Raw genomic sequence first — 19,863 nt, 5'->3', positions numbered from 1 at the left:
GCTGGGCACACACCCTTTCTCCACGAAGCTGAACTGGGCTCTCTATCTCTTCTAAACACCTCAGAACAGCTTGTAGCAGCACTAATGGAGGTCTTGGTGGAGAAGGAGCCTGGCTTGGGTGAAATACTGCAGCCCATCTCCTCACTCCGAGACCCCCAGCACTTCTGTAGCGGAGTGAAGCTGCTCCCTGCCTCATTACAGCTTTCTTCTGCCCTCCTTTCCTTCAGGTCCAGCACCAATCTGTGCTGCTTGGAGCTCACTGAAGTTTTTCTGGGTAAGGTCTGAAACCTCGCCCCTCTCAGCTCTGGCTGAATTCGTTCTGCTTGAAAAAGTGACCAGACTCACACACCGTATTCCAGTTTAGTTTTATTCTTGTTCATATCTTTACAGAAAATGGCACATAAATCACGGGTTCTGAATGACTAGAAGTTATTACAGCTCCATATCTCAAACACCTCAATACTGAATTCTTTTCTCACTGTATGTACATTATTTACACAGCGTGGGCTATAATCTAACACGTCGAACAAACGGGGGACAAAGACAGATGGGGCTGGATGGAAGGGGTTACTTCTGACAGAATAAAAACAGCAGCTCTGGGGAGAGGGTGCCTGGCTGGGATAGAAGGGCAATGTCAGCACGGGATGCTGTGAAGTACAGCGGGTTTGGCTGCATGGGTCTGCGTGCACACATGGGGTCAGTGAGGAGACGTATGTACACATTACAGTGTGTGCCGGGGGTGCATCTGCATGGCTGTCATTCCCTTCAGGGCTCAGAAGGAGAGCAGGGCAAATTTACTTCAATAAATACCTTGGGAAAATGTTGTCTAGCCTGAGAGGCTTTAGCTGTGTGTGGCACTGGCCTCCGAGTGCGTATGGGGGAGATGACGGTGTAGGCTGAGGTCACTGGAGGTGTGAGCTGGGAACGGGGCATGGCATCTGCAAGCTAAACCTGCGTTTCCTCACGTAATGGAGGCACAAATCAGCCACTCCAAACCAGCAGCCCCATCCCAGCAGCTGTCAGTGCTGAGCTGGGAGAGCCAAGTAGCTCAGCGTTTCACACACACAGGGCCATGGGCTCATCGTGCCAGGGGCAGTGGGGTCCCCTGGGGTGTGGAACACAGCGGGATGGGGCGTGAGGTGAAGGGGATCTGGGCTTCACCGGCCTGGAGGGGGCTGGATGGTACCTTAGGCTAGGCCCAGGACCGCAACCAGAGGGACCTGGAGCCGCAGCCTGCCCTGGGGGTGACGATGGAGATGGGGATGGGCTGGGGTAAGGAAAGCCCAAAGAGTAGAGGAGTGAAGGACAGGGCTGCGCTTCAGGGGAGCAGGCTGGGGTAGCCTGGGGTACCCTTGGGGTAGCCCCACGTGAAGAAACCAGGGCCCCACACCCTGGGTGGGTGCCAGACCTGGCCATCAGAGGGGGCTGTGACCCCCAGAGGACACAGTATCTGTCAGGGCTGGCTTCCGCAGCCTCTGTCCCCCTAGATCAGCTTCTCCTCTTTCTGTGATGCACTGGACTTCTCTGTCTGCCTCTCATCCTCTGCCACTTCCTCCCCTTTCTCCGGCTTCCTCGGGGTGTCCCCCGCAATGGTCCCCAGGACTTTGGTGCTGTGCTCCTGAGCTTTGGCCCTGAGGGCGGCAATGCTGTTTTCTCTCAGTTCCTCCTGGGAAATGGCGGTTTTGGGATCCGAGCCCCTCTCTTCCTTGTCACCCTTGTCAAGCTTGGGCAGGGCCTGGCGCTCCACCTCCGTCTTCCTCCCCGCCTCAGCCGCTGCCTCCAGAGACTTTTTGTGCATCCCTAAAAAGAATTGTTGGTATTCGGGTTTAGAAAAGCGCCTGGGCATGGGAAAGCCATCTTGAACTGAAAACAGCAAAGATAAAGAGAGGCCAGAATTAAGGAAAAGCAGAAACCCTTGCTTCAAACAGCAGTCATGGCACGCCAGGCGCTCTGGCCCCGCGCAAGTGCAGCCCTGGCTCGGTAGGGACGAGGGTCTTAGACACAGCAGGGGCCCGGGTCCCCAGGGTCATTTGCTTACTTGGATCAGGGGAGGTCTCCCTGCCTTTCCCTATCAGTTCCTCATACAACCCACCCCCTGCCTCCTCAGATTCATGCAGACAGGAGGACAGCCCGCCGTTAAGATGCCCACAATCAGTTTTGGGGCAAAACCAGCCTGAAAGTTCAGAAAGCAGGAAACAAAGAGCAGAGCACAGTAGGGTAACCACTACATCCACTATCCCCCTTCCATGGCAAACAAAGCAAAACAGGGCAGCAGTCCAGCTCTGTTGGGTGCCCAGAGGAAGGGAAGTGGGATGAGTGCAAGAGAGGTCTTGGCACTCTGTACAACTTTGCAGGGATCCTGAGCAAGCTGGAGTGCCATCAAGTTTTCTCCTCACACCCCTCCTCATCCTGACCTCCTTGCCACCCCCACGAGCCCGGCTGTTCTCTTACCCAGGAGCCATGGGGCGCAGGACTCCATGATGCCGTCCTTGGCTGACTTGAGGATGGACTCAGGCAGCGGGATGGAGTGGCGCACCATGGCTCCATAGAGCCCATACTCAGCCATCACGCTGCTCCGGCCCCAGCACTTCTCTCGCTTCCGCCACTTGGCCCGGCGGTTCTGGAACCAGACCTGGGGTGGAGGATAGAGGGGGATGTGAGCATCGGGGGCAGGAGATGTGATGTCCCATCCCTGCACGTGTGTGCTTGTGCAAGAGGATGAAGATAGGCACGTGCACTCTCTCCCAAGAGCCTTGTGGCTTTTCCCTCATACAACAGCCGCTGGGTATTTCTCCCCCTCCTCCTTGCAGGAGCAACAAGGGCCAAGCATGAGAGCAGGTCCCATCCCTCCCTGCAGGATGTAATTAATTTGCCATTGCGCTGTCTTTTTTCCAGCAGAGTTTGGCTCTCGTGTCTGGGATTTGCTTTCATTATTTACTGGGCGCCTGAGCCGCAGCGAGGGGCTGTGCGCTGCAGCGCCACAGGGACAGCGGAGCTGGGGGAGATGCTCTGGATAGGCAGGAGAAGGGGGAGCTGATCTGTGCCGCTTGCCTTGAATTCCCTGTTTGAAAAGACCCACATCTTCTCAGAAAATTGGCAGAATAATCTCCGAGCTGTGACCTGGGGGGCAGCGAGCAGAGCCGCGGGCGGAGGCGGGGGGTGGCTCGCAGAAATCTATTAGTGCTCGCTCTCCGATTTCCATCCCTCTTGTCTTGCCTGCCCTCCTCCCTCCACACAACCCCTCCCTCCCCGCAGAGCAGAGGCATCAGCTTTAGATGAAAAATTGCTCGAGGTCTATTCAGAAGGAGGCAAAGGAAGAGTCAGCCCCAGGGGCAGCCCAGGCCTGATTGAAAAATAAGTTAATTTCAGTTTGAATCGATGGGCCTCAGGCACTGAAATATCACGGGAAATTAAAGCAGCTGGTCCCTGGGGAACCACGCCATTGACCTGCGCTAATTAATGCCATGGAGTTACCGGTCGCCTCTGCGAAAGGCAGCCCCTCCCTCCCTGTGGACACCCCAAACACCTCCTCATTTAACTAATTAGACTCACTGAAAATTGGGTGTTAATTTGTTTAGGATTTTTTTTTTTTTCCCTCCTATTTTTTCCCTCCCTTTCCCGGAAAGCACACGGCAGAATGGAAATGAATGGCGGGGTCTCGCTGGCAGATGGATGCTCGGGGTCACTCCGCAATCTTCTCCGACTTGATTGCTTGATTAGGTCGTTAGCACATTAAAAAAAAAAATTGCTTGCCGTCTGGCGCTGGCCTGATGAGTGGGATGAGGCGGGAATCGCCTGGGTAATTTATCTTTTTATACTGCAAAGAATTTGATTTCAATCTGCAGATATATGGAGGTGCCTTTGACACCTGTTTAACATTACAGAGCTGACAGCTTAACCCTCTGTTGCCTCAGCCGTGGGGGAGCGTGGGCTGCAGGGGGGAGAACAGAGGGCTCTGAGACCCCCGGCCCATGGGGACGGTGAGACCTATGTCTGGGCGCAGCCTTGCCAGGCCCCTTCGGACACAGTGAGATCACCTCTTTCACCTGCCTGCCCAGAGGGGACTGCACAGCATCCTCTGCAGGGATGGAGGACACGGGCTCGGCAGCTGTGATCCCAGTTTCTCCCGGCAGAAGACCCCCTGTGCCCAGCAGAGGGGATGTTACAGCCGGGATGCTTCCCAGAACACGACAAGCCAGCATCTCCTCTGCAAGATCCAGGGGACAGCACCTGCCAATCTGCCTTGGTCTGGAGCTGAAGTGACACCTCCCCATGTACCCATAGCGGCTTGCACAAATATTCACCGGGATTTTCAGCCAGGCACAGGTTTTTTTTCCACCAGGTACCAAGTGGGCGACTTTTTAAAATCTCTTCAATTCTTATACTCAGGTGCTCCCTCACTGAGGCTTTTACAATCCCTGTCTCTTTTCCCTTCTTCCTTCCTCATTGCCCTAAACATCTTACCCCATGCTCCCCAGGCTCCCCCTGCTCCATGGCCAGTCCTGCAACAGCAGTGTTCTCTCTTAGTGCTGCCTCAAAACCTGCAGCAACAGAACATCTCTTTCCCCCCACTATGGGCAAACAAATGCAGGAGGCAGCCCAGGTTTTGCCACAGGCAGACCAATTTTGACTGGCACTGTCAAAATGCTGATTCAGTTGTACATAAAAGCTGTGTCTGGCCAGTGGAAGCGTAATCAAAATTATCTATGGGTTTCTTCTCAATGTTGTATTTTAATCTCGTTCGTGTAACAAGCAAAATCTACGCTACAATGCCAAGTGGGCAAATCAAAATGACATCAACAGCCTTGTATGATCATTAGATTTCCCAAATCAATGTTTGAAATTCGATGGAAATTTCCTCGTGGTTTTGAAGTGGGAAAAGGAAACGCTGAAATGGCAGAATTTCTAGCAGGAGGGGCTGCCCATCTTGTTTTGATGCCAAGCCCTTAACCTCAGATGGGATCTCGAGTGAAACTAGCGGTGCTCAATGTCAAATATTCCAAGGCCAGGACCCAGCCCAGCCCCTCCACCACCACCCCATCCCATGCATCATGGCAGGATGAGCTCCAATATGGCACCTGCAGACCCAGTGCAACACCAATATGGATGGGCAGCGTTATTCTCTGGCGCCCAACCTTGTGAATTTACTCTCAGTCATACAGCGCCATAACTAAGACTCCCTTCTGGGGGAAGACCTTACTGTATTCTTAGGATCTCATAACGTGCTACCAAAATTTTCTCATGCCTCCATTCTGAGCAGAATTGTGCAACAGGTTTACTAGTCCTGGAGTATTTTATGTGGTGTTGGCGTATCAGCCACAACTTCTGAAAACTCAGGTATTGTTTGTAGGTATCCCACTTTTCCTTCCTTTGTAGTTTCTTTTCAATTTACTTGAAGTTTTGATATTCTGTCTTCTTAGGCTGAAGTTGTTTTCACTTTTAGATGTTTGTTCTACAACTTCCTCTGACTTCATCAAATATGGTCCTGCATCAAGTAATGTTTAGCTTGGCCTATACTTGGACTTGTTCCTTCCCACCCCATGTGCTCAGCTTTGTGAAATGCTGTATTTACCCATGCAGCTTGCCTCTCACTTGCTTTCCTCTGGCTCTCCATGACACAGCAGAGGGTATGCTGAAAGGATTGGGTCTTTACTTCCACACTTTCATGACCTAAAACCCATTATTAATTTCAGACTGTGTTTACTGAAGCATATCTGATGTTTTTGCAAAGCTATCACAATCTGGTGGGCAAAGGCGTTTTTTTGGACCAACAGTCTACCATTTAAGATAATTTACATCCTATTAATATTTCACCTCTGTGGAAGATAGGATGCTTGTTCCAGAAGCCCTATCCTCAGAAACTGGATGACAGTGAAGTAGGTAAACCTGTCTTGCTAATCTTTGGTTTCTTGGCAGTGACCAGAAAACCCAAGAACCAACTTCTTTAAAGACAATTTTAAGCATAGATCTGAATAAGGAGAGATATTTCAGACATAAGGAGAAAACGTTTCTTGAATTAGAAAAGGATGTGAAAAGAGTTAAGTACTTCATGATGTTGTAAGGTAGGGATGAGCGCTAGAGGGAGTGACTGAGCAGAGACAGCATTGGGTGGGGGTAAGGCGCAGAAGGAAGGGAAAGCTGGCCGGGCTCTGGGCGATGCTTCTTTGTCTCGTCGTAGGCACACATGAAGACCCCTTTTTCTCATCTGCTGCCACACTGGAGAAATTCATCCATCTGTATTGACTAAAACCACCCTCTTCATACCCTTTCCCAAGAGCAGGAAAGAGGAAACAGGGCAGCAGGAGGTGAGATTTGGTATGTCAGAAGAAAGTTTTGGTAGGGAAGGCTTGGTCACTGCAGCCTGAAGGAGCTCATCTTCCAGCTCCCCTTAGAAAAGGATCTGGTGCTGCTTCCTGGCTGACCTTCATCAGGCAGGAAAGGGGAATGTTTCAGTGATGCACTGTGATATTTCCAAGGTTTAACGCTCATGAGACCTGTACCTCTGCTGATGACTATCAGTGGTATAGCTGTTCCTGTCCCATTACTCTGACAGCACCCCAGATTTTGTGTTTTCTTTACCACAGGACACATTAGCTTTGGGGTCCAGCCATGCGAGCACACAAGCTGTAGCAAATGCCAGCACCTTCAGCATCATCTCCTGGGTGCTCATTTCACGTGCCTGTCTTTCTCAGACCCTATACCAAAACCAGCAGTACTGGAAAGCCTTACAAATGGGAATATTTCTAATCCTACCATCAACTAATTTTTGTCCTCAGTACCCACTGCCCCAGGCAGTCAAACCATAGGCACTGTGCACTGCATTGCAGGGTCACAGCACTTCAGAGCAAAAACTGGCAAGGTTATTCTTGCCAGGTTCCTCCTCCAAAGCACAAATGACGACCAATACTCTTTTGTATTATTGATAGTGCAGAAGAGCAAATTGTAGTAGGAGGAATCTCTCATTTCGCAAAGGGACATGAGACTCACTGTGTCCTTGTTATCCACATTCATCATATTAGTTTGTTTACCTAATCAGCTCCTGAAACACTGTCTGCTAAAGAGAGAAATCTGCCTGAGAGAAGACATGAGCCGGGAATCTTAATCAGCAAAGGGATTCTTCAAGGCATCTAGGGTGTTACTGCGTCCTGTTTCAGTGCCTGAGCACAATCTAAGACTTTTGTTGGTTAAAGTAATTTTCTTGGCTTCTGTTTACGAAGCTGAGGGTGGCTATGCTTTGTCTTTCTAACAAACAAACAGTTATATTCCCTGCCCAAGCTCTCATCGTGCCTTAAGGGAAAACACCAGTATAGCTAATGGTGAATTTTTCTTCACCATATCTTACGCGGTGCCTTTGGCAGAGTATTTCACCATGTTATGAGCCATGTTAATTAAGCACAAGATGGTCCCAGCCCAAAGCAGCACACGCTGAAATGTCCACTAGATGGCCACAAGCAAATGTATGTACACATGTGCACAGACAAACAGATACAGACATACTGACGCACCAGCATGTGCCTTTGGCAGGTCGTGGGGAGCTGCTGCATACAGCTGCTGGGCAACCAGAAACTAAGGGAAGGAACAAAATCCCAATACTGCCCTGCTCGTGGGCTGACAGCCATCTTACACTGTATGTTCTCTGATAAACCCATGGCTCCAATCTTCAGCTAAGGGAGACAAGGTATCTCTCTGTATGATCCCTGCAAAGAAGCCATCTTTGACATTGAGCTTTCAGAGTGAGGATGCAGCTGAAGATCCCTGTCCTTCCACACCAGGAAGGCCAGAAAGCCTTCTGGATTTCTGTGACATTGCCTTTGGTTATAATCCACCATCATAGGGCCACCCAAGGTCACGGTCCTGTCTTCTCAGCACTCACTTCTCCCTGACAACAATGTACCTCCCTATTTTCTTCTTTTCCGATACAAATCCCTAACTGAGAGTAACCGCAATTAAAACCTCCACTGAAAGAAACAGTGATATCATCACCCCCATGCTGGACAGGGCCAGTACTCTGGCTGGGTACAGTTATGGGGCTGTTCTTTGCACTGCTCACATCCTCAGTCTTTCCCTGAGCATCTCCCCGTCCACACTCATGGGACCTGGGGGTTTGTAGTGTATAATCATGGCAGTGTAAGGCCCAATTGGGTACTGGGACTTCCACAGATCCCTGCCTGCAGCAACCACCCCAGGAAAGCTTCCAGTCAACTGACTGCTGGTGAAAACTGCAGCACTTGTGTAAGCCTGGCAACACTTTATTGGTATCTTTTCAAATGTAATGTCAAAATTATTGGCACTGTTTATGGTGACATCACTTTCTACGGCTGGCATAAAATGGGTATGAAGTTAAATGAGAGCAGTAAAGGTTGCACATGGCCTGCATGGCTGATCACAGGGTTATCATTCCTTCACTTACTAACACTAGGAAAGAGCTTTCTGAGCTCACGTTAGAAGGAGCAATTCACTTACATGACATGGGAAGAATCCTCACTAGAAGCTGGAGTTGTGGCTGATCACTTGGCTAACAGATCCAACCAGACGTGCTGTGATAAGCTGTAAATCTGTACTCACCTCTTGCAAGCAAAAATACAGCGGTTCATCCAAATTCAAGTATCCTCTAAGCCAAACTAGCACAAGACACACTTTGAATATAGGTCAACGCAACACCTAGCAGAAGTGTGTCTGACAATACCATGCTGCAGCTCTTGCAGGCCATGCATGCCCTGAATCCAATGCAACAGCACCAAATGTGTAAATACAACTATTTTTTGCATTCTATCTGACTGATGCAGACAAAATTGTAAATATCTCACCTCACCTAGGCCCAGTGCATCTTCCCACTGCTAGGACCCTAATCCTTCTCTGTCCAGCATCCCTCTATCCCTTGCAAAGAGTCGAAGATAAAAAGTCAATGATAAATGAGGGAATGTAAGGAGGCAAAATCCCTCTTGGCCAGAGAACATTTTAAATTACACCCTTAGTTCAATCCTAGGGTTTTCACCTGGCCTTGCCATCCACATTAACCTAGGGAGACATTTGTCATTAACACAAGGGACGATGCTGCACAGAGCATCTATCCTACAGGTGCTCACAATGCTGATGGTAAACCTGGCCTCCATTAACCAAGCTGGTATCCTGCCTGTGTCACACCGTTTTGCCTCATTTTCCCATGCTAAAACTGCTCTGTACCTCCTCTGAAACAGAAGAAACATCACAATTAGTCTTTGTAAACATCCATATGCAATGAACTCTGTGAACACAGCCTCTGCTGTGTTATATGTACTTGCGCACACAAGTGCAGTTCTACTAGAAATGTTTATGTTGAAGTCTCCACCAGCTAAGAAGCAACCTTAAGTGAGTCAAATCTTACGCAGGACTATCAGCCATCTCACTTAGGAAGATACATGGTAAGGATGGCAGTCACAGTTCCTTGCCTTGTGCAATAAGGAATCCTTCAGTAGGGTCTCTTGAATCCAGGGAACAAGGAGGATCACCAGAGTCAAAGATCAGGCCAGAACAGCAGTCTGTCTCCTTACTGTGACCCAGGAGGTCAGATACTCATCATGTACGTTTACATGGCCAGGTTGGCTTGGTCCTTCCAAGGAGCTGTTTCCCTATCAGCAACATTGTGCACACATTTACTCAGCTCAGCCTCCCTCCGGGTGAGCCACGCTTAAGTTGTTGACATCTATCAGGGTAAATGATAAGCACTATACCAAAAAAAAATAAGAAGAGATCCATTAAGAAATAAGGAGAAAAGTAAATTAACTGTGCCTCCAAAGCACCGAAGTTATTGAACCATTTAAAAAAATCTGCATTCAAAGTCAGGGAGGGAGGAAAAATTTATAATAAAAGGTCATTAAGAGAAAACCTGAACACAACCATCAGCCGGTCTCTCTGCCAGGCACCCAAAGGTTAGAGGGGAATTCACTATTGAACTACTGAAGTGACTAATGAACAACAGTGCCTCAGCTAACACGGACAACTGCTAAGAAAACAGTGGGATAAATGTGGGGAAGAGATCCTGAGTAGTCATAGCGTGGCACTGACCCTGCAGAGCCATTGCTCCCTCATTCTCCTGTCTGTGATGGAGAAAGGCCCTGCCAAGGCCCTCACAGCAATAGCCTATGGTATATTTTGTTGGTAGCTGTCTTCCCTCTCACAGAGAGAAAAAGTATCCCAACACTTGGAGGTGTCTGACCTTAGGGATAGGCTCTCCAAACCACAGAGAAAGCACCGCCCCATTTCCCTCTTGCTACCACGCTGTCCTTTATGCTGTGACAGTTGTGAACATCTTGCAGGGGGCAGAGCAGTAAAGCAGAAGACTAAAACATCCAAGGTTGTCTTAGTTTGAATTTCTGTCCCATTTACAAATTTGGTCTGCAACCAATGGAACTCAGGGATGGAATGCAGAGGGATAAAGCGGTACCTGGAAATACAGAGGTATATACCTCAATACCTCCATCACTGCACAAAAACAAACAAACAAAAAATCCCAGAAAAAAAAAAAAACCAAACCCAAACCAACACCACCACCACCACAACTAAATAGTACCTACAGCCCCAACTCTACCCAGGTAAATCCCAAAACCAGGGCAGGTTACCTGCAAGGTCTAGCGACAGGCAGGAAATTTCCACTTCACAGTAAACAGGTGTTCCATGCCATCCATTTGCCTTCCTGCCTCATTTTTTGCTCTGTCCAAATGCACGTAATGTGAGACTTTTCAGATGGCAAACCCAGGATTGCAAGGGCCCCTGTGTTTGCACACCACCCAGCCCCTCTGTTTACAGCTATGGTAATTAACTCATAAACAAAGTTTTAGCACATGAACTGAAAACGGGCCATGGATAAAGGGTAATGAAAACACTCAATTACAGAAAGGGCCAGATTAAACATCTCTTAATTGAAAAAATGAAAATTAATATGAAGCTAGATGAACTAAACAAGCGCAGTATTGAAGAGGCAGCAAAAGTGGATGAACCTCTCACATACCAATTAAAGACATGGAGGCAGAGATGCGCCATACGCTATGAGAAGCACTCATAATAACATTCTCACCGAGCCAGTAAGCTTGATTAGTGTTATTACTCTCACTTGTACACTTCCTACATCTCTAAAAGCACAGGGAAAGTTAATGTATCTGGTATCATACTGCTGTGCCTTGAGTCAGTGCTCAGGAATTATTGGAAAAGGTAGCCAGCATAACTCCTCAGCTCTATTTCATGATTAACTTCTTGCAGGGCTCTTAAAAAGAAAAGAAAAAAAGCTGTTGGAAAGGTTGGCTCACATACAACAGCAACATTTTCAGCTCCTCCATCACCTTGATCACCTACCACCAAGCAGCCCACTCATCCTGGTCATTCACCTCCAGCTACACGGTCACCATCAGCTTGCTGCGTGGGTGGGAACCCACTGGCCCTGGGCCTGGCCTAAGTGTGAGAATCACCTGAAAATAGCCAGGTTTTCACCTCCTGAGAGTAGTTATGACAGGCTGGAACCTCAAACCTTGGAAAGATCAACAGCAGCACTACTCTCTGCAGCACTAAGAAATCCCCTGGAAGCTCTTTCAGTCAGAGATTCAGCAGAGGTCAGTGACCGCATGAAGCAATCATCCCCATTCCACACTTACGTTGTGGGATTAGGGCTGAAATTCATTCCTTCACAAAAATAAATGCTTCTGACTGTACTGCAAGCCCTGGCAGCCAGGATCCTCTTTCTCAGGGTCACACACCCAGAAGCTTGCCTTTAAATACTCTATCAGGGTAAAAGAGATGCTAGTCTATCTCAGTAGGGTTCCTTCATCCATCCCTAAACATAGAGCATAACTGCAGGACTGAAGCAAGCTGAGCCTTTTTTCTTTTTCCTCAAAAGTATTGAGAAGTACTTTTGGTGTCAATGCTTCCCCCCACCCCGCTCCCTGAATAACTACCCCTTCTGGCTCTTCCATTCCCCTTCATCTCCTCAGGGTCTACATAGTGATACAGAGAGGGGCCAATCTGAGAGCAGCTAAAACAATGTATTCCCAATCACAGGTTTTCACAGCTTTAGTTGGTTTTATTCTGGTTTCAGCCACAGTGAATCCCTCAGCTGAGGGGACAGAGCTTGCTGGACGCACAGATAACCCAACTCCCAGGCATGGCACAAGCACCTCTATGGCATTCCTTTGGATTGCTTGAGAAAGTCTAAATGTCGCCAACTATTCCATTCACCTAGGTGCTTTATAATCATTTGGCAACACAAGTTGGCCATTTTTAGCAAGTCCATTCTTTTTATTTTTATTTTCTAATGGCTTATTTCCCTTCAGATAAAACTAGCATCTCCACAGCATCAGTCAGGATCTTATGTTATGTTATGGAAACACGGATCTGATTAAGTGATGTAGAAGACAGACTGCAGTGTTTGACTGCAATTGCAGTCATATACAGACATTTCAATAATCCCAAATCAATCTGTTACTGACCTTTAGTATTATAGATAATGGCATTTAAAGTTTGAATATGTCACACATTAATTAATTCAATAGAGATAACTTATCTAAATCCACATGTTACATTTAAGAGATCTGTTGAGATAAAGGCACTAGTTTAAGTCAAACATTAGAATACTTGTCAGCTTGAGGCTGTTTTCAGCACTTCAAGTTGTCTATTCAGGATATACATCCCCACAGAAATCTATTTACCCCACCTACATTGTACAGGAAGGTCCGGGCTTATTTTAATAGCAACACTTCAACTCCTCTGAATATTTTCCTCAAAGCACTGATTAATGTGGTCTATTTCAAGTGCCGTGCAAAACGGCCACGGTGACATCTGGTCAGGTTTGTGTCTCATTGGGAAAAAATCAAACCCTTTTCCCACATTGCCCAATGGGAGGATGCTCACATTCCTCCCAGCAGCAGCCAGTTGGATGCAGGGGATGGTATATGCAAGGCAAGGAAAGCTGCCTTGAAAAAAAAAATAAAATACCTGCTCATCTTCTCTGTAAATGGAAGATTTGAATATCTTTTCCTGAATTCAATATTCTCTCAAACCAATAACTTTTGTGGCCTCTGATGGCTATTTGCAGCATTCTGCTGGAGGTTTTACACGCAAGCAGTTCCTATATATCATTCTCTCAATTGCACTCTCTGAATTTCACTTTCATATTGAATTTCATAGGTGATTTACTTTCTCTTTGACTACTACCTCCTGAGAAATAATCCCATGAATGAAAATAAGGGGCAGATATCACTCTCAGGTGAGGATCCAGTGGGAACTCACAGCATGCGATAGCCACAACAGTCTGAGAAACCACTCATTAATGACCTACAGGAGAGAGAGAACAGTGCTGGGAGATGGGAGGAACTGCAAGCTTCAGTGGGAACATAGGAATAGAGACCTCCCTCAGGCAGTTAGAAAGGGGGGAAAAATAAGATGATGCAAAATTGTAAATATTATGAAAAGGAGAATAAAGATTAATTGTTGGCTGCCTCTTCCAAGAGGAGAAGTATGTGGCATTAAGTGATGCTTGTGGATTCAAAGCAAGATGTACTTTATTCATGTGATTCTGCTGTGGAAGCCTTTGTCACAAGATACAAAGGTATTTATGTGGATTTGAAACCCTGGTAAGCTCTCAAAGCATTCAGTAACTATCACAGAGTATTGCCCTGCTCTCCTACCCATCCCCAACACCCACCTTGCACCACGGTCTGAGCTGGTGGCCAGGACTGTCCTTAGAAAACGCTATAGTAAGAGGAGAAATGAACTCATACAAAGACAGCTAAGCTGAAACGTGAGAGGAAATACAAAGAAACATGACCGAAGCTGGGAATTGATCTGTGACAAAAAGTAAGAGGTATGAACAGGGAGATTTCACATAGCACGTGGTAAGGGATGCTCTGGTGCTGACCCTCTGGAAAGATCAGTGGGAATGGACGCTTCTCCCCATCAGTGGGGCTCAGGGCTGTTACGTGACCCTCACGATGCTCACCCTCAGGCACTCACACAATGAATGCCATGGGAATTCTGTGGCTTCTTCTCTTGATTTCCCCTTTCATGATGAACAAAACATCACTCGAGAGGACTTTCTCCTGGAATACTTGTGCCATTAGCAGAACCTATTGCTCAGAACATCCACATCACTGGGGGCTTCTGCTGGCCACATCTGCCCTGAACTCTGGGGCTAGGGGTCATGGCAGAGAGCTCTCCTAGGTTTAAAAGCTCAGCAGTACAGGAAGAGTTGTGGTTGCTCAGACTGCTACAGAATGACAGGCAGCATGCCAGAGAGCTGGGATGAGTTAGCCACTTCTTCCTTTCCCAGTCAGATAAAATAATGGCTCCCAGTGCCAGGAGGATGTCCCAGATGTGAAGCAGTGCATGCAGTGCACAAGGCCTTCCTGCCAGCCCAGCGTCAGATGGTGGATGCAGGCAACACTGACCTTCCACACATCCCTTTTCCCTGGGCTTTTCAGGGAAAACCTACGCATGAGCAGAAGTGACTTCTCATCCAGCTCACACTCTAGAGGCAAACCATTGGATCCTGCTGCTCAGAGAGAAATCCTACCTAATGGCAGGTAGGATTTCAGACAAAAGGACTTCTGAAGTCCAGCAGAAACCCCATCCACACACAGAGTGTCTACAAGCTGTTAGGTCAGCAGGAGTCCTGTTGGCACGATGGGCAAGAAGCCCAGCTCACTTTGTAACCAGGACTCACCTTACAGATTTACCTAACAGCAAATATGGCACTCTTGTAAATACTGCATCAGCAAAAACAGGTTTAAGACTTGGCCATTATATCCCCATGCCTCACAAGCAACCTGGAGGAAGTCAGGCATGAGAAAATTGCTGGAGTCCACCCTGGTGGACTTCATGTTGGATCTGCCCAAGAACATTCTGCAATGTCACCACAGGGCAGGCACACAAATAATGCCCAAACATTATACGTAATCAGAAAAAAAAAACAAAGACCCACAGAAACATTCAGGGGAGCTGCATTTGAAGAGGCAAATGCAGTGAACTTACAGAGATGCGCAGACATGCCAGCTGGGGCTCACCTCTCAACTCTGCCCACAGAGGGGCCAAATACCTGCTGTTGTGGCCCCTGGGTTGGAGCCCAGAGGGGCACAGACGAGATCCATCTCACCCAGACTGCCCACCCAAACCCAGACTCCAGCCAGCTCTCGTCACCTATACTACCAATACCTCAAAACCCTACAGACTTTCCTTGCACAGCTGTTCCCCTTCAGTGATTCAAGATTCCCTCTTCAACACACACCCACCAAATCACCACTACATGCCACACGTGTTAACAGACAAGCCCTGCGTACAAATGGGCAAAGAATAGCTGGTCTGGCTGCCCACATGTTTAAAGCAGGGAATGGACAGCCTATGGGGGTTCAACCAGAGAAGCAAACTCTGTCCCATGTGCCTCCTTTCCTCCAGGTTGGGATGAGCGTGGGCAGGAGGGGCAGGACAAGGGGACCTGAGAAGTACCATTACCTGTATCCTGTCTTCTGGCAGCTCTGTTTTCATGGCCAGCATCTCTCTAGCATACACATCAGGGTAGTGAGCCTCATTGAAGGCCTTTTCCAGCTCTTCCAGTTGGTAGGATGTGAAGATTGTCCTGAGGGGAGCAAAACTCTTTGACCAAAAAACATAACAAGCAGCAAAGGAGATACAGAGTCAGAGAAATGAACACAGATGCTACAGAAACCCGAGTAATTGATAAAGCATAGCATTTCCCCTTCGCCTCCTGTGTTTTTGTGCGCAAAAGGTCAGGTGTCAGGGTGAAAGGAGAACCAGAAAATGCCTGAAGACAGAGCTTGGTATAGTTACAAATCACCTTCCCGGTCAGGGACGCCCTGCTGGGGACATCCCCCCCGCAGCCAGCAGAGGGGCAGAGAGCCTTCCCTGGAGCCCGGGCCCCTGCTGAACCCACCCGAGCCTTTACCCACTCTGTGCCCTACTACTGCACCCCGCCCTTCCCCGGGATGTCGCCCCCCGGAGCGCAGTGCCAGCTCCCTCTCTCCTCTCCCCACTGGTTGCTCCCACACCGATAGCCCAGTTGCCGCTCTCTGCCAGTTGGCACTGCCCCGTTGTCCTCCAGGAACCCTCCCGGGCAGGCAGCAGCCGCAGCACTGCAGGCTCTTGGGCCAGGCAGACTGAGAAGTCAGCAGTGGGACACCGGGACGGCCGGGAGGTCTCGGACCGCTTCCACTCCCCAGGGACTGCCATTCTCGCCCTTAAGCCCCGCTGTATGCAAAATGCCATTTTCAGTAAGAACTCGCAGGGCTCCGATGGCAAAACCGAAAGACCAAACAGCAGACAAAGAAAATCCTACCAGAAAAACAGCAACAACGGCAGCTTACAACCTTCGTTCAAAGTAAATGTGTAAATTATCACCACGTTAAGAAACGTAAAGTGCCCATAAAGGAGAAAGAGAGTAAGAAATAAATGGTTTTCAAACTAAGCAGGACTTTCAGGAAAGCCACGGAATTCCAGAGAGAACAAACAGAAAGTCTCAAAATTAACCTCCTCTCCGTAGAACTGAACGATTCTGCCGGATCGATGGCGTTACCCACAAAAGCAGCGTGCAAATGCGAGGCACCTGCCCGCCGGCAGCTCCCGGTTGCCGTTCACAACGAAATTCCTTCTCTTTTCCACCACTTTTCGTTCCCACGAACGTGGGGTGCGCGGGGACGGCGCACGGCGCCTCTCGCGTTGCTTCTCCCCGGGAGGAGAGGAACGGCGCTCCCCGTTCGGATCCGGTTCGGCCGCGGAGCCCCGCGCCTCCCGCCCCGGGGCAATGCCCGGAGCCCACCCGGCTCTCCCCGCCGCCTCCCGGGCAGCCCCGGCCCAGTGCAGCACACACCGCGCTCCGCCGTTTGCCGCTCACATCCCGCAGCTATTTGCGAGCTATCGGCCTGTCAGCTGCCTCGGTACAACCACAGCCCTTAACCGTTCCTTACAGAATATACAAATCGGTGCTACGGGTCCGCTGCTGTTCGGAGCTGGAAACGGAACCGTTTCGTACGCAGTTTCCTCTCGCAAGGAAGAAACGAATCCTCGTTGGCTCCGGAGCAGAACCTGCCCGGCAGCACCCCGTTAGCTCAGGCCGAACCCCCGCACCTCCTGCTCGGATCCCCCCGCACCCACGCGGCCTCCGAGCTTTCGCCGGGGCACCTTTAATCCACCTCCCGCACCGCGGCGGGATCGATTTAATCGCTCCATAGTGGGCCCCGAAGGGACGCTGCCCAGGTGCCTTTGTGCCGGCCCTGCGGCCGCAGCAGCGCCACGACCCGGGCCGGGAGGTTCGTTTCCGACACGAAACATCCAACTCCATTATCACTGCGGGAGGAGCGAGGAGAAGCGTTACCGGAGCGCTCCGAGGGGAAGCGAGCCCAGAGCATCCCCCACAGCCAGTCCCGGCCATTCCGCGGGCTGGCACTACCTGCCGACCGTTGCATCTATTGGCAAACATCAATTTTTAAGTAGTAATCTGTTGAGATCCTTGATAGAAATTCCCCCTTGCCGACAGCCCATTTTTAGGTTGTTAAGCGCGGAGCAAGGAGCGCTTTTGGTTATTTCACCGCTTCGCTCTGGGACGGGTTGGGGATTTTTTTCAGCCCTAACTCGCAACCAGAAAACCAAACCAAACCAAACCGAGCTGATCCCCGTTGCGATTCCCGCTCCTACGGGCACGTCCCGAATCCTACTTGTCGTGGTCGCGAAGCGGCAGCGGGGCCCGGCGCTGCCGGTTCCCGGGAGGAGCTGAGGGGCCGCCGGGCTTTGCTTACCTGTGCCGCCTCTTCTTTCGTTTCTTGCTCTGGTTGAGGGAAGATTTGGACATTTTGCGGTCGCTGGAGGAGACATCCTCGGAATCTGCGGAGAGAAGGGCAGCGGCCGTGGGCCGGGGCTCGCTCCCCGCCGGGGCCCCGCAGCTCCGCTCCCTCCGGCGTCTCCGCTCGGAGCTTTCGTTGCCATCGCGGCGCGGCCGGGGACCGCGGGCTGCAGCCCGGCCCCGGGCCGGATCCCGCTGCGGGCGGCTCGGGGACACCGTACCCCTCCGGGAAGGGCCGCGGGCCGGGAGGAGGCTCTCGCCGCCCCTTACGTCGCCCGGAGTCGTTTGCGGGGCTGCCGTTGTCGTGGCCGCCGAAACGCGGAGACCGCGATCTCAACAAAATGTAGGAAACGGAGGGAGCCGCGACCCCCTCCCCGCGCCCGGGCACCCGCTGCCTCCTGCCCCGGGGCGGGGGACCCGCGCCGCTCGGTTGAAACGCCGGGAAGGCGGAAAAATAAAGGCTGCTGCCGCCGCGGGGAGAAACATCGCCGGGAATGGCATCTGCCCGCGGCCGCCGCGCGTCCCAGGGGTGCCCGGGCCGGGGGTGTTGCGGGCAGGGCGGTGCCGCCTTCGCCCCTCGGGAGCCGCCGGAGCTCGGGGCCGGGAGGCGCGTTTCGGTGCGGGCCGCCTTGCCCCAGCGCTGGCCCCGAGCTCCGGCCGCTTCTCCCCGTGCCGCCACCCGGCCGAGGCTCCGCCGCTCCCGGCGGCCACGCTGCGGGAGGGGGCGGCGGGCACGGCGCGGGGGATCCGGGAGGACGCTCGGGGACGAAGCGGGACACCGCTGCCCGCCGCTCCGGAGGAACGGGAGCGGCCCGGGAGCGGGGTCTGCGGGCGGCTGTCGCCGTCTAGGAACCGGATGGGAGCGGGCCTTAATTTCCCGGCAACGAGTTGGGGCCGCCGGGGCCGGGCGAGGGCCGCTCCGCCGGTGTTCGGTGCAGCCACGGGCCGGGCCATCACGGCGCGGCCGCGGCCCCGGCCGAGGAGGGCCGGTCCCGAGCTCCCTCGTTCTTTTCCTCCTCCTCCTCGGTTCCGAAACGAAATCACCTCTCCGCCGCCGGGCGCGGGGCTCCGGGGGTGCCTGCGGGCGGCGGTGCCCCCGGGGGCCGGGGCCGTGCCTACCTGAGCTGGCCGTCTGGCTGCTGTCCAGCTGCCCGGGGGCTCGGGCCAAAGGCTGCAGGTGGACGCTCTGCGGGTCGGAGAGCACCTCCAGAAAGGTGGGCTGCGCGTAGAAGCCGGGGATGCCTCCGGCCCCCAGCAGCCCCATGCCCACGCCGCCCACCCCGGCGGGGCTGAGGACGGAGCGGGCCGCCAGCAGGTGCCCGGCGGGCAGCGAGTCCAGGGCGGCCCGCGGGTGCGACGGCGGTTCCTTGTTCAAGCCCAGGATCTCCTGGATGCCGAAGCCGGTGCAGCGAGGAGGGGTGGGCCCGGAGCTGGGCTTGGCTCCCGCCGCGGGGGGCGGCGGCGGCGGGGCGGCGGCGGCCGCGCCGTCGGGCTTGGGCTTGCCGGGCAGGCTGGGGGCCAGCGCCGCGCCCGCTTTGCCCGTCATGCTGCGGCCGTCGGTCCCTGGTGCCCGCTCCGGGAATGCCTGGGAGCCCCCGGCTCAGGCCCCTTTTATCCGCCCAGCCGGGAGCCCGAGCGGGGTCAGAGCCGCGCAGCCAATCACAGGGGCCAGCCGCGATTAGGGATGCCAAAAAGCCGCCACCGGCACCGGCGGCGGTGGGGCCGGTGCCCGGCGGGGCAGGCCTGGGAGCTGGGCTCGAAGGGACGGGGCCCTGCCGCAAAACGAGGCTCCGGCCCGTGGGGCAGCGGTCCCGGAGAGGGAGAACGTGGAAGAGCCTCTGGGGAAAACGCCGGATCCCCGGGTCTGCGGCTCGTGCCGTGATCTACACTTGGTCTGCAGGGAATTGGGGCGCAAGGAGAGGACCTCGGGACTGAGGCTGAGCCGTGTTCCTTGAAGTAGGGTAGGGCAGAGCATGACGTGCTGGAGAAACATCTGGATTGTGTCATCAGAGGACCAACACTGCCTGCACACGGGCAGATCCTGAGCCACG

General features: G+C 52.0%; 1 protein-coding gene across 2 annotated transcripts; it reads right to left on the bottom strand.

Annotated features, from left to right (window-relative positions):
* Nucleotides 1-240: 240 nt before the first annotated feature.
* VSX2 (visual system homeobox 2) lies at nucleotides 241-19,399 on the bottom strand. Of its 2 annotated transcripts, none has more exons than XM_025150559.3 (5): nucleotides 18,932-19,399; nucleotides 17,769-17,853; nucleotides 15,472-15,595; nucleotides 2,452-2,632; nucleotides 241-1,863 (listed from the first exon to the last, which is right to left on the bottom strand). In XM_025150559.3, exons 1-5 carry the CDS (start codon nucleotides 19,356-19,358, stop codon nucleotides 1,484-1,486), a joined length of 1,197 nt encoding a protein of 398 aa, XP_025006327.1. In that variant the 5' UTR covers nucleotides 19,359-19,399; the 3' UTR covers nucleotides 241-1,483.
* Nucleotides 19,400-19,863: the final 464 nt, after the last annotated feature.

Source organism: Gallus gallus, chromosome 5 (assembly GCF_016699485.2).
Source record: "Gallus gallus isolate bGalGal1 chromosome 5, bGalGal1.mat.broiler.GRCg7b, whole genome shotgun sequence".
Classification (NCBI taxonomy): Eukaryota; Metazoa; Chordata; class Aves; order Galliformes; family Phasianidae; genus Gallus; species Gallus gallus.
This window is presented reverse-complemented; position numbering and strand designations above follow the sequence as displayed.